Source organism: Schistocerca serialis, chromosome 1 (genome assembly GCF_023864345.2).
Source record: "Schistocerca serialis cubense isolate TAMUIC-IGC-003099 chromosome 1, iqSchSeri2.2, whole genome shotgun sequence".
Lineage (NCBI taxonomy): Eukaryota > Metazoa > Arthropoda > Insecta > Orthoptera > Acrididae > Schistocerca > Schistocerca serialis.
In genome coordinates, this window is record NC_064638.1 from 1,274,448,811 (window position 1) to 1,274,463,472 (window position 14,662).

The 14,662-nt window shown below is 43.2% G+C and overlaps 1 protein-coding gene across 1 annotated transcript in view; it reads left to right on the forward strand.

Annotated features, from left to right (window-relative positions):
• Nucleotides 1-14,662, forward strand: part of LOC126419555 (myeloid differentiation primary response protein MyD88) — a 112,559-nt gene that overhangs the window by 66,759 nt on the left and 31,138 nt on the right. Inside the window, exon 7 of the mRNA XM_050086747.1 lies at nucleotides 9,825-10,005. Coding sequence (XP_049942704.1) covers nucleotides 9,825-10,005 — 181 coding nt within the window. The remainder of the gene's footprint in view (nucleotides 1-9,824; nucleotides 10,006-14,662) is intronic.

Consider the following 14,662-nt stretch of genomic DNA (forward strand, 5'->3'; position numbering starts at 1 on the left):
ATATTCTCTGCTTTACAATAGCTTCCAGGCAATGTTAGATTCACCATTGAATTCCACTATATCAGTTTTGCTGGAACACATTTTAGCCGAAAAATATTGAACATACTGTCTCCCAGAAAAAGTACTGGGAGGGAAGATCTAAAGTACCCAGCGTGTACTTCACAAACTGTTATACTCTGCATTATGTGGAGCATGCCATATTAATATTAGCCACTCCCTATTGTGTTCAGTTCACGTGTGGCGTGAAGAGTAAATGATGACACGCCATTGTATATAAATTAATGTTTCTCGTATTTTCCTCATGGCCCCTGTGTGAGATTCACAACAGTAGTAGTCTGCCTCAAATGTTGCTGCCTAGTGAGGTGATGCAGTGGCTGAGGTACTAGTTTCACATTCCGTAGTAGAGTGGTTCAAATCAGTGCAAATTTATACACACTTGCAATTTTTGTTAACTCCCTAATTTGCTTCAGGCAGACACTTCTGCAAAGTTTACTAGCTTCACATTCCACAATGTTCTGTGTACTCTTGGCAGTCCTTATTGTAACCTCTTATTTGAGCCTTCATTCTAGAAAGATTTGCTGTCAGCATATATCACACCCTCTAATCCAATAACAGAAAGATCAGCGTTTGTAGTACTGTCAAAAAATACCTTTTTAATTTCAGCTTCTCAAAATGAACTTTCATTGTTGACTCCATTTTTTTGGACTTTTTGTGTTATGTAGGACCACTGCAACAGTTTCGCATGATCACAGATGCAAATAATAAATTAATATAATACTTATGAATATAATAGAGGGAAACATTCCATGTGGGAAAAATATATATAAAAACAAAGATGATGAGACTTACCAAACAAAAGTGCTGGCGGGTCGATAGACACACAAACAAACACAAACACACACACAAAATTCTAGCTTTCCCAACCAACGGTCAACCGTTGGTTGCAAAAGCTAGAATTTTGTGTGTATTTGTGTTTGTTTTGTGTGTCTATCGACCCGCCATCGCTTTTGTTTGGTAATATAATACTTAATTAGACCTCAACCTTTAGTGCGTACAAAACACATTAAGACTTTAATGAGGTAAAAGAATAAGCTGTCTTTATAAATGGATATAGCATAAGGAACAATTTCAAGGTTGTGAGGAAAATTTGTGTATTAATTACTGCAATGTCTTGAATTCATGGCTATTGATTCAGTTTATGATATCAGTACTAACAACTCTTGGGGAACTAGGTATTAAGTTAACCTGTTTGAGTGTATTGAAGATTGTGTGTGTCAGCTACACTGCTTCCATTAGGCTTTAACAGCCTAGTAAGAAATCCAGAATTGAAAGAGGAACCTGACATGGAGATTACACATCATCGGAATTATATTCAGCAGTCCTAAGTGAAGTTATCAGAGCCTTAAACTGCAAAACCAAAGAAGGAACACATGTTGATTTACTTCAACAGTGAATGGAAGAAAGTAGGATGACAGTCTATTAAATAAGACAAAAGTAATTTATGAGCAATGTATCAAAACCAAACAGTACAAATTAACAATGAAGTTGAAGAACCATTTGATTAGTAATTGTATGTAGGGCAGTTGAAGATGATTACTGGATGAACAGCAGAAAAATAAAAATTGAATGGTGGTCTTGTTGTTGTTGTGGTCTTCAGTCCTGAGACTGGTTTGATGCAGCTCTCCATGCTACTCTATCCTGTGCAAGCTTTTTCATCTCCCAGTACCTACTGCAACCTACATCCTTCTGAATCTGCTTAGTATATTCATCTCTTGGTCTCCCCCTACGATTTTTACCCTCCACGCTGCCCTCCAATACTAAATTGGTGATCCCTTGATGCCTCAGAACATGTCCTACCAACCGATCCCTTCTTCTGGTCAAGTTGTGCCACAAACTTCTCTTCTCCCCAATCCTATTCAATACTTCCTCATTAGTTATGTGATCTACCCATCTAATCTTCAGCATTCTTCTGTAGCACCACATTTCGAAAGCTTCTATTCTCTTCTTGTCCAAACTATTTATCGTCCATGTTTCACTTCCATACATGGCTACACTCCATACGAATACTTTCAGAAATGACTTCCTGACACTTAAATCAATACTGGATGTTAACAAATTTCTCTTCTTCAGAAACGCTTTCCTTGCCATTGCCAGCCTACATTTTATATCCTCTCTACTTCGACCATCATCAGTTATTTTGCTCCCCAAGTAGCAAAACTCCTTTACTACTTTAAGTGCCTCATTTCCTAATCTAATTCCCTCAGCATCACCCGACTTAATTAGACTACATTCCATTATCCTTGTTTTGCTTTTGTTGATGTTCATCTTATATCCTCCTTTCAAGACACTGTCCATTCCATTCAACTGTTCTTCCAAGTCCTTTGCTGTCTCTGACAGAATTACAATGTCATCGGCGAACCTCAAAGTTTTTACTTCTTCTCCATGAATTTTAATACCTACTCCGAATTTTTCTTTTGTTTCCTTTACTGCTTGCTCAATATACAGATTGAACAACATCGGGGACAGGCTACAACCCTGTCTTACTCCCTTCCCAACCACTGCTTCCCTTTCATGTCCCTCGACTCTTATAACTGCCATCTGGTTTCTGTACAAATTGTAAATAGCCTTTCGCTCCCTGTATTTTACCCCTGCCACCTTTAGAATTTGAAAGAGAGTATTCCAGTCAACATTGTCAAAAGCTTTCTCTAAGTCTACAAATGCTAGAAACGTAGGTTTGCCTTTCCTTAATCTTTCTTCTAAGATAAGTCGTAAGGTCAGTATTGCCTCACGTGTTCCAGTGTTTCTACGGAATCCAAACTGATCTTCCCCGAGGTTGGCTTCTACTAGTTTTTCCATTCGTCTGTAAAGAATTCGTGTTAGTATTTTGCAGCTGTGACTTATTAAGCTGATAGTTCGGTAATTTTCATATCTGTCAACACCTGCTTTCTTTGGGATTGGAATTATTATATTCTTCTTGAAGTCTGAGGGTATTTCGCCTGTTTCATACATCTTGCTCACCAGATGGTAGAGTTTTGTCAGGACTGGCTCTCCCACGGCCGTCAGTAGTTCCAATGGAATATTGTGTACTCCGGGGGCCTTGTTTCGACTCAGGTCTTTCAGTGCTCTGTCAAACTCTTCACGCAGTATCGTATCTCCCATATCATCTTCATCTACATCCTCTTCCATTTCCATAATATTGTCCTCAAGTACATCGCCCTTGTATAGACCCTCTATATACTCCTTCCACCTTTCTGCTTTCCCTTCTTTGCTTAGAACTGGGTTTCCATCTGAGCTCTTGATATTCATACAAGTCGTTCTCTTATCTCCAAAGGTCTCTTTAATTTTCCTGTAGGCGGTATCTATCTTACCCCTAGTGAGATAGGCCTCTACATCCTTACATTTGTCCTCTAGCCATCCCTGCTTAGCCATTTTGCACTTCCTGTCGATCTCATTTTTGAGACGTTTGTATTCCTTTTTGCCTGTTTCACTTACTGCATTTTTATATTTTCTCCTTTCATCAATTAAATTCAATATTTCTTCTGTTACCCAAGGATTTCTATTAGCCCTCGTCGTTTTACCTACTTGATCCTCTGCTGCCTTCACTACTCCATCCCTCAAAGCTACCCATTCTTCTTCTACTGTATTTATTTCCCCCATTCCTGTCAATTGCTCCCTTATGCTCTCCCTGAATCTCTGTACAACCTCTGGTTCTTTTAGTTTATCCAGGCCCCATCTCCTTAAATTCCCACCTTTTTGCAGTTTCTTCAGTTTTAATCTACAGGTCATAACCAATAGATTGTGGTCAGAGTCCACATCTGCCCCTGGAAATGTCTTACAATTTAAAACCTGGTTCCTAAATCTCTGTCTTACCATTATATAACCTATCTGATACCTTTTAGTATCTCCAGGGTTCTTCCATGTATACAACCTTCTTTCATGATTCTTAAACCAAGTGTTAGTTATGATTATGTTGTGCTCTGTGCAAAATTCTACCAGGCGGCTTCCTCTTTCATTTCTGTCCCCCAGTCCATATTCACCTACTATGTTTCCTTCTCTCCCTTTTCCTACACTCGAATTCCAGTCACCCATGACTATTAAATTTTCGCCTCCCTTCACAATCTGAATAATTTCTTTTATTTCATCATACATTTCTTCAATTTCTTCGTCATCTGCAGAGCTAGTTGGCATATAAACTTGTACTACTGTAGTAGGTGTGGGCTTCGTATCTATCTTGGCCACAATAATGGTGGTCTTACAGAAAACTAAATAGCATTTCAAAAATAAAACTTAAGGTTTGTACGAAAAGCAGGGTTTACCATCGGTGTGTACCAGCAGTTTTAATTATTGCAGTGAAACATGGAATTTTTTAGTGTGAAATCCACTCATAAACTGATAGTGGTGAGATACATTTTATGGGCTGCTGGGTAAGAGACAGGGTAAAGAAACAAATGCATCAGGGATCAGAATGGAGGGGAAGACATGAATATGATGACACTGAAGAGATGTAATGGAGCTGAGCAGGACATGTAGCCAGACAAATGGATAGTAGGTGGATGTCAATACAGAGGTGATGACCTGATGACATTTAAAAACATATAGCACCAATGTGAATGTCTATAGCTGGAAACTGTAATATAGAAAGTATAGCAGAAGCCTTTACCCACAAGTGCTTGTGGTTCTTTTCCAATCCCAACCTGCCTCTCAAGGTTTCAGGTGGAGGAGGGACAGGCAGAGAGAGGGTGGAGGTGGGGGTGGACAGGCAGAGAGAGGGTGGAGGTGGGGGTGGTCAGGCAGAGAGAGGGTGGAGGTGGGGGTGGACAGGCAGAGAGAGGGTGGAGGTGGGGGTGGACAGGCAGAGAGAGAGGGTGGAGGTGGGGGTGGACAGGCAGAGAGAGAGGGTGGAGGTGGGGGTGGACAGGCAGAGAGAGAGGGTGGAGGTGGGGGTGGACAGGCAGAGAGAGAGGGTGGAGGTGGGGGTGGACAGGCAGAGAGAGAGGGTGGAGGTGGGGGTGGACAGGCAGAGAGAGGGTAGAGGGTGGGTTGGACACAGAAAGATGCCAGGAACACAAGGTGGGAAACGTGCAAATAGAGGGGGCATCCAAAAGGGCAGAGAGACTAAGCACATGGGCAGAGGTAGAGGACAGACAGAGAAAGGGGTGAGGAACAGGGGATGACAGTGCCCAGGGATGGGGGCGAATGAAGCAACAGAACTGGCAAAAAACGGGATGGGGGAGGAAACCAACAGAGAGGGGGTGATACAGGCAGAGGGGATGGACACACCAGAGAGAAGGGGCCAGAAGGGGAAGGGGGGGGGGGAAGGTAGAGACAAAGTGAGGGAGGGGTAGAGGCGAAAGGGGACAGAGAGAGGCAATTAGGGAGGGGCAGCCAGAGAAAGAGAGAAGAGGTGGTGACAGAGAGAAAGGGGAGGCAGATGAGATGGACAAAGAGGGGGGCAGCACAGGGACAGACAAGGGGGGGGGGGGGGAATTGCATGGACACAGAGGTGTGAGAAGAGGGGCACAAAGAGCGAGGGAAGAGCAGGAGATGGACAGAGTGGGGGTTATGATGTACAGAGAGATTGGGGGGGGGTGGGGGGGAGATGCTTCAAGACAGGCAACAAGATATGGACAGAGAGAGGAGGAAGAGGAAATGGGCAGAGAGAGATGGGAGGATTGAGAGGTGGAGGAAGCAGGTGGAAAATGGAAGAGGTATAGTTGCTATGTAGAAAAGGAAAAGGGTGTGGGTGAAGATGAACAGAGAGGGCAAAGGTGAAGCTGAACCTTAGAGTGGGTAGGATGAGGTGGATGGAGGGAGTGAGGAGAAGGAGATGAAAAGAAAGAGGGACAGGAGGGGACCTGGACAGAAAGACGGCCAGGAGGAGATGTGTGTAACTTATGTGCCATACTCAAGCAAAGTATAGCAAGTTATAATTAAAAACAGAAATCAAAGGAGAGGCAATTGGAAAGGAAATTACATTAAAAGTTTCCTCACCACACCAAGTATATATGCAGTTATTTGAAGAAGCAAAGGAACTACCTCAGAATTTAACTCCAACATTGCTCGTATACAGGGTGGAGAAAATGTGTGTCCCGGAATTTTAAGCCTGAATACCTGAAGCCAGTAGGAACCAAAATTACTAATGTTGTGTAGGTTGACAATGCACAATTTTTAAACTATGAAAACTTGGTGCCACACACTCAGATTGGCCGTGGGAGTGCACTGTTGCCGGATGTTCTGGACAACACATGACCGCAAATGCTTTGCCTGCCGGAGATCGCGATCTATCCAAGGTGGCTCGCATGCTCGTTGGTAGCTCACCAGCCTTCCACTCTAGCCAGGGGGCGAATCTGCCACATTCCCGACACGTCCATTGTAGTTTCATGATAAGACATACTGGGAACAAACCGGTCAACAGCTGTTAGTTCGCTTTTTTCTTTTTGTGTGTGTGTGTGTGTGTGTGTGTGTGTGTGTGTGTGTGTGTGTGTGTGTGTGTAGCTAGGACGTTGTTTACTTAAAGCAGGTGCTCGAACTGGTGACTCTCTGATGCGACACAAGCTTGGTAATGTCAGACGGTGTTTTGACGAAATCTTTCAAAGATTCTTGGTATTTCCCTGATGTCAATGGTGGCATGCTGAATACGATCCATTAATTCCTCTTCGTTTCTAAGTGGTTCTCATCCTGGTGGGTGAACTAGAACCTTGAATAATCCCCACAGGAAAAAGTCCGGTGGCGTTGGGTCTGGTGATTGCAGGGTCCATGTGCTAGGAGCACCTCTGCCAATTACCTGACCGTCAAAGGGTTCATTTAAATATCCGCACACAGCACGAGTGTTATAATTGGGTGCCCCTTCATGCTGCAACCACATGCGTAACCGTATGTCCAGGGGAAAATCTTCCAGCAGGCCAGGTAGAGTTTCTTGCAAAAAGTGAAGGTAATATGCCCCGGTAAGTGGAGTAGGTAGACAGTCCGGCCCAATCATATGGTCACCCAAAATGATTGCCTACATATTGAGCGAAAATTGTTGCTGGTGTCTGTGGACATATGCGGCATGAGGATTTGCTCTTGCCATTCCGATGGAAGGTGCACTCGTCGGTAAACATTGGGGTGCCAGTGAAAGAAGGCACTGAGAAGACAAGGATAAAATGAACTGGAGCCGCAACAGCTCACCACTCCCTCCCAGTCTGTCCCTCCTCCATTCCCTCCCTGTGTGTCCCTCCTTCACCCTCTCTTCTTGGTCCAGCCATATGAATCACATGTATAAACACTGAAAGGCATTCTGGTACTACCCACAGAACACATCTGTCATGCTGGGCAGCCTAGATGTAAGGGGATGCGAACACTTCTCACCCCTACCACTATGGGAGCTGGGTGGTTCTTATCCCCACAGTACTTCTTTCCAGACAGTAAATAGTAGTGTGCACTGAATTTGGCCGAAATCGATCCAGTGATTTAGGACATGTTGAACACACACACACACACACACACACACACACACACACACACACACACACACACACGCCTCCCGTCTGCAGCAGTCTTCAGACCCGTTTGACGTGGTCCATTGTGAATTGTGCAAAGCTCTTTATCTCAGAATACCGCCGTACCTCTTCAATTATTTGTTGTTTGTATTCTAACCTCTGTTATTTCCTACAGTTTTTACCTCTACAGCTCCTCCTCTTACCACAGATAATATGCCCCATTGTGTTAACACACATCTATCATCCTGTCCCTTCTTCTAATCAGTGCTTTCCACATGTCCCTTTCTTCATCAGTTCTGCAGAGAACCACCTCATTCCTTATTAGTCTACCTAATTTTCTGCATCCTTCTAATGCACCACATCTCAAATGCTTCACAAAAGTGAACTTAAGTTCCCCATTTGAAAAAGCTGTATGCAACCAAATACACTGTGTGTGCATATAATGAGGGCATTTTCAGATTTTGCATTGCTTATTTGTCTTGTGTTCATACCTTCAAACTTAATCTCAAACAAGGATTTTATTGAGATCTCAGGCTTTCCCGGCGAATGTGCTGTATCCAAGGTTCTCGGGTGTCCAGCCGGATCCGTTCATCAAAGTTCCACGATATTTCGGTGGATAACCGTGGTGCTGATGGAATGATCTGTCTGCACTGTGTCCATGGTTGTTATGTCTGTGGGGTCCCGAGTCGTACCCTGGCGCGGGCAGCCGGCGGGGTGCCACGTGGTGGGAGGCGGGGGGGGAAGCTGCAGCCACGCCCGGTGGTAGGCGCAGTCCATCTCCGTCCGCCGTGGCGGAAGGCTGTCGCTGTCGCGTCCGCTCGTGCCGTTGCTCTTTGATGGTGTTCAATAACTGTTTCCAGGCCTTGCTAAGTTGAAACCCGGTGTCCCTGTTGATGAGGTTATCTGTTACTCGAATTTCTATGGCCTCCTTGTAGATATTGTCCCAGTAGGCACTTGTGGCAGTCAGGATTTTTGTCTCTTCGAATTTCGCTGTGTGTCCGGTTTCAATCCAGTGTTCTGCTAGGGCCGAATGGCTGGGTTGGCGTAAGCGGGTGTGACGTTCGTGTTCTTTGCATCAGTCCTCGACCGTGCGAACTGTTTGGCCGATATAGGATTTGCCACAGCCGCACGGGATTTTGTATACGCCCGCTTTCTTCAGCCCTACGTCATCTTTTGCCGTTCCTAGTAGGTCACAAATCTTTGCTGGTGGCCGGAAGGCTGTGTCAATCTTGTGTCACCTTAACAGTCTCCCTATTTTTGACGACACGTTGCCAGCAAACGGCAGAGAGACCAGAGCTTGCTTCTCTTCTTCGGGTTGTTCCTCATCTCGGTTCTTGCTGCACTTCTGTTGTCAGAAGGCCCTTTGGATTTGCCGGTTGCCATACCCATTCTAGCGGAACACGGTCTCCAGGTGTTTGAGTTCCGTTGGCAAGTTCTGTTCATCAGAGATCGAGTGTGCTCCATGTACCAAGGTGTCGAGCATTCCATTAAGCTGCGCCGGATGGTGGCAGATGGAGGCATGTAAGTACAGGTCAGTGTGTGTAGGCTTGCGGTACACACTGTGACCCAGTGAGCCATCAGACCTACGTTCCACTAGGACATCAAGAAAGGGTAGTTTTCCATCTTTCTCAGTCTCCATCGTGAACCGAATGTTACTGTGGACCGAATTTAGATGTTGTAGAAAAATCTGTAGCTGTTCCTGTCCATGTGGCCAGATGGCGAACGTGTTGTCCACATAGCGAAAGAAGCATACAGGTTTCAGTTCAGCAGCTTCCAGTGCTTCCTCTTTGAAACTCTCCATGAGCAGGTTGGCCACCACTGGGGATAGTGGGCATGTTTTATATTCCAATATAGCATCTGCAAATGTCAGCTTTTGATGTAGAAAGTGTTCCTGTACTGTGTTTGTTAACATTTCCTGTCTTACTGCTGAAATCCGATGGAACTCTGTGTTGTTTCCATACGTGTGAATGCTTCACAATATGGAATTCTTGTGTATGTTGTTGCAGAACACATCCTGCTCTGTATCCTTGTTAGTTTTCCCATCCTGTGTGAGGATGATGATACTGTTGAAGGGAGAATTTGTTGTCAAAGTCTCCATATGGGGCGCATTTTTTTAATCTGTAAGATAGGTTCAATTCAGGCACACTCCACTGGAGAGTGAAGGTAATTAAGATGGTTTTTAAAATAATTCATGGAAAGACACTAAAAGACAGGAAGCTAAGTCAAAGCCTTTTCAAAACTTTGTTTCTTAAAAAAAAAAGTGCAGCACACATTTCTGCTGTTATTCTTACTGTAAGAATTATTAGTAATTGTAGTATATATTTTTTCATCGCCTCTTGTTTTCAGATCAGAAGCACCGGAAAGTTGTACCTGTGCTGTATCAGAAGTGCCAACTACCTCCTGAGCTGAGTTACTACTTCCTACTGGACTTCACTCGACCTGGCCACCTCTGGAATTTCTGGGAGAAACTGCACGATTCTATTGCAGCTCCGAGTGCAAATAGCAGGACCACAAGAGACTTCAGCAGGTGCTGCGACAGTACTTTTTTTTAATATACTATATTGGAGAATTAGCACCTCATGTGTACAGTGTGTGTTTGTTCAGAGGGAGAGGCTCACAGGCAGTTAGGCCAACTGCTGACTGCCAGTTGCGTGTAACCAGTTGAGTATTCAGCATTTTGAATCTCCTTAATTGGAACAGTAATGAAGTTGGTGATTTTTTTAAATCCCAATTGTTTTCAGATCTGGAGACAAAACATGGAGGGCCGTTTTACAACAGAACTGAAGCAATAGTCCATAGAATTGAGGCATTCAACATTGCCAAAGAAAGAAAAGTTCAAACAAATAATTTCAGCTAAAATAATGAAATGCCCCCCCCCCCCCCTCCCATGGTAACACAATCAGTTCTAAGCCATGTTGTGAGGTCTTAATGAAACTGTGCCAAAAAAATCCAAATCAAAAGCTTTGTAAAGCTTAGTGAAGGGATGATTTTTCTTTTTTTTCCATTGTTTTTCATGACATTGTCGATCTATATTACATGTCAGTGAATGTAGGATCTCAATACATCTGAATCACCTTTGCGGTTGAAACTTTCTTAACCTCTGATTTCTCCATTGAAAACTCTGTGTCTGTGTGAAAAAGGAAAATTCAACAAGATAAGAACCAAATGCCACCACAAGTCACATTTCCTGCTGCTCATCACACCTAAACCCAGTTCTTACTTCTCATTGCCAACCATGAGTACTTCGTGCCTCAGAGTGAAGAATATCCAGCCTTCCTACACACAGAGCAACCCACAGGGAATAATTGGGTGCACAGAGCACTACGCCCCAATAAGTTGCATTGATTACACGTAACCAGTTGTAAGTCTCCATCTGTTCCTTCACTTTGTCCTTTAAAGATACACAAATCACTGACTGGATCCCCTTTTAAAAGTTGAACTCTCAACATAGCTCTCCAATCCCATGGTGTACCACCAGGGCAATTAGACATAAAATGGCCAGCCCTGTCACATGAAACACTGTTCATCTTCACTGACCATATTGAAATTATGCAGCAGACCATTGCTCCATGATGTCCCTCACGAGTGCTGACTCTTCTAACGCCTGTGTTGTAGAGCAGCCATTCTGACTTGAGTGGTGCATGTGGAATGGTTTCTCCAGTGCCGCAGCAGATAATATGAAATTTCCTGGCAGATTAAAATTGTGGACCAAACCGAGACCCCGAACTCGGAATCTATGCCTTTCACGGGCAAGTGCTCTACTATGCATAACAAGAATGCAAGAGTAATTTGTAGTATTAACTGATGTCCTCAATACAGAAATACAGTGCTAGCTGCTATTGTGTGGTCCATGTTTTAACAGGCAGTGTGTTGCATCCCTGTTGTTGAATGATGACTCGTAACAGCAACTTGCAGCATCTGTCTTGTTGCTGAGTAAGTAGCATATCAGTTCTGCAGCACAAAGCCAGATGGCTGCCATTCTTCACCTGTGGTCTCCGTGAAGCTGGTAGAAAGTGCACATGTACTCAGAGTTGAACTCAGGACATCCACAGACTGGGTGGAATGTCGGGTGATGAGCACTGAGTGACCTCACCCCAGCAGGTCCTGTTCGAAGCCTGGAATGAGGGAGGGGGGGGGGGGGGGGCGGGGGGTCTGTTGGCTTGTCGACCAGTGGCTCTGACTTGTAGATAATGCTACTCGTTGAGGTGTGATAGGGTCTACTTGTTCATTAGGCTGATGACTGACCAGGAATCTGCGGTGGTTGACTGCAGGATGCAGATTGTTTTAGTCTGCTGAGACAAGACCGTTTATATTCCCTCAGGTGGGGTGTGTGGTTGCAGGAGCCAAGCATCTGTTAACATACGCAACTGTGCAAATGGTGTTGCGCACCACCTTAGCAATACAGCCAGCCCTTGATGACGGAATGCAGTGTTGCTGGTTTTTGGGGCTGTAGATTTGTGACTGCAGCTGACACGTGGGTTACTCTGCTAGTTGTGTGGGCTCGCTTTCAACTTAGCCCACTTCTTTGGAAACAAATTGATCACCCTTCATACAGCCCTGACGTTGTGCCCAGTGATTACCATTTGGTCCCACACGTGGTCAAACATTTAAGCAAACAGTGCACAGTAATGACAATAATATCAAAATGGCTTCCAGAACTGGTTGGAAAATCAAGTGGTATATTTATGAGAGTCAAATCAAAAGTTGGTTCTTTGCTATGGTCGTTACATCGGTACTGGTGGAATTGTTGAAAAAGTATGTTTAAGTACAGGCTTTTATGTAATAGTAGCAGCTGAAAATACTGCTTCAGTTGTAATGTTCTTTTTATTTTTCAGTGCTTACCGTATTTACTCGAATCTAAGCCGCACCTGAAAAATGAGACTCGAAAACAAGGAAAAAAAATTTTCCCGAATCTAAGCCGCACCTGAAATTTGAGACTCGAAATTCCAAGGGAGATAAAAGTTTTAGGCCGCACATCCAAATCGAAACAAAGTTGGTCCACTGTAATATGAGACACAATTTAGGTCGAATGAATGACTATACAGCTACAGTAGTTTGGTTCGAGTCTTAAGCTTAGCAGTTAAGCTTTACCAAGTAGCCACTGCTATGCGTCAGGTGCTCCGTCCATATTTATATGGGTACCGTTCGTTTTTCACGTGCTTCGTCTGGTTTGAATTGATTGCTTATTTTTCTTTGATCTGGTAAGTGCCGTTCTCTTTATTATAGATGTTTACGTCACTCTAAGCTGAAAATGCATTACTGTACTGTGTCATGCATTGTTTGTCGCATTCTGATAGTGAGTGCTTACGACCTATCGCCGCTCGCGGCATGGCTTCCTTTTGTGCGCGCTACCGCCACTTACAAAAAAAATAAATAAAAAAATAAAATAAAATAAAAAAAGGAATTGTCTCATTAGCGAAACAATGGCAAGAGACTGCTTGCTATTTGCTGTTACTTACACTGCTGCTTTCTTTGATAATGATCAACAAGAACCAAATAATAGACTGCGTATGATAGAAGATGGTCTGAACAAGAGTTTAGCGAAAATTTTTCTCCTGTTGAAAATCTTTGCAGATGCCTCTGTAGTACATTACATTCTGCACAGAAATTAGTCATCTTAGATTTAAAAATCTTGTCAATTGTCGTGCTTCATTTCTGACTGTATCACTATTAGGCATAAGAACAATACGAATATAAACATGGCATGATATGTATATTATTCTGCGTTTGATATTGTCTTACTCTAGTTTCGTAGTTTTAGGCAGACAGGATTTAAATGAGATAGCAGCAAACACGAAAGAATACATGGCAAAATGTTTATATTCGTACGGTATTATTCTTATGGTGAAAAGAATACTGCATGCGATTCACAATTCATAAAAGTTCTTATTAGCAACGATCTCTTGTCACAGGTAGATTTGGCCATATTGACAAACATCCCAAACAATCTTGCCAGTCGGATTTTCGTAGCACGTTGAAATGCTGCTACATTCGAAGATGAACAATACGGAATTTGTATTTACTTCGTTGGATAATGTATGAAAATGCAGTGGTCGAAACTCGGGGCAGTGAAAAAAAGCTTGTCTTCCGCCCTTTTTTTTTTTTTAATTTACTGATGCAGAGGTTTTGTCGCCAGTATTTATCTTTGTGCCTGCAAAGCATGCCTGTGTAGCTCCGCTACATAATTCGATGGCAGAAGTTAGTTGTGTCGGCACCTACCAACATTTTTCAGAACTTCCGCTTACTTTGCACTCGATTCTAAGCTGCAGGCGGGTTTTTGGATTACAAAAACCAGAAAAAAAAGTGCGGCTTAGATTCGAGTAAATACAGTAAACCATGACTGGTTTCAGGCTCTTACATGCCCATCGTCAAACATGACAACTTCGTGCTGTGACCCCGAGTGTCGCGACAGAGGAATATAGGATGTGGTGTACCACCAATGATCACAGAGCACCGCATCCAATACTCATTCATCGTGGCACTTGGGGTCACAGCACAAAGTTATCACACTTCATGATGGGCATGTAGCCCAAAACTGGTCATGGGTTAAGCATTGAAAAGTAAATACAACATTATAACAGAAGCAGTTTTTTCAACCTTTACTGTAATGCTCAGTTGTCTATGTTCCTTCAGCTGGATTGTTTGTAGTTTCAGGGTTATGATAAAAGTTTTATTAATATGCTTGTTTTCGCTTAATATGGAAAAATACTTATTTAAAAAACATGCCTTGTATATATCAAACCATGCACAGTCAGTAACATGGAACAAAACAGGACTCCCTCTTGCATATAATTTGGTCAGTGGAATTGTTCCGAGTGATTACAGTAAAGTGAACAAAATTATGGGACTTTTACACACTGCGGATCATTGACTTTTGTGGCTGTCGTGCTGCATCATGCTGCTGTTTTTAAATCATCTTGACATTTCCCAACTGCCATCAAACGCTCCTGTTAATAATCGTACTTGTCAACAAACTGCCCCTGTATGAAACACTTAGAACTTTTCAAACAGTTTGGGTCAGTGTTAGGTGAAGTAAACAGAATCTTCTAGTTTAGGCAATATTATTATTTCCACATACAAAATGGAACTTTCCCCTCATAACTATGAGATCATGTGTCATATGAAACCAGTTTCATCAGGCCTCTGGCATTATAATTTCTGAGGACTCCAAGTACACAACTTCT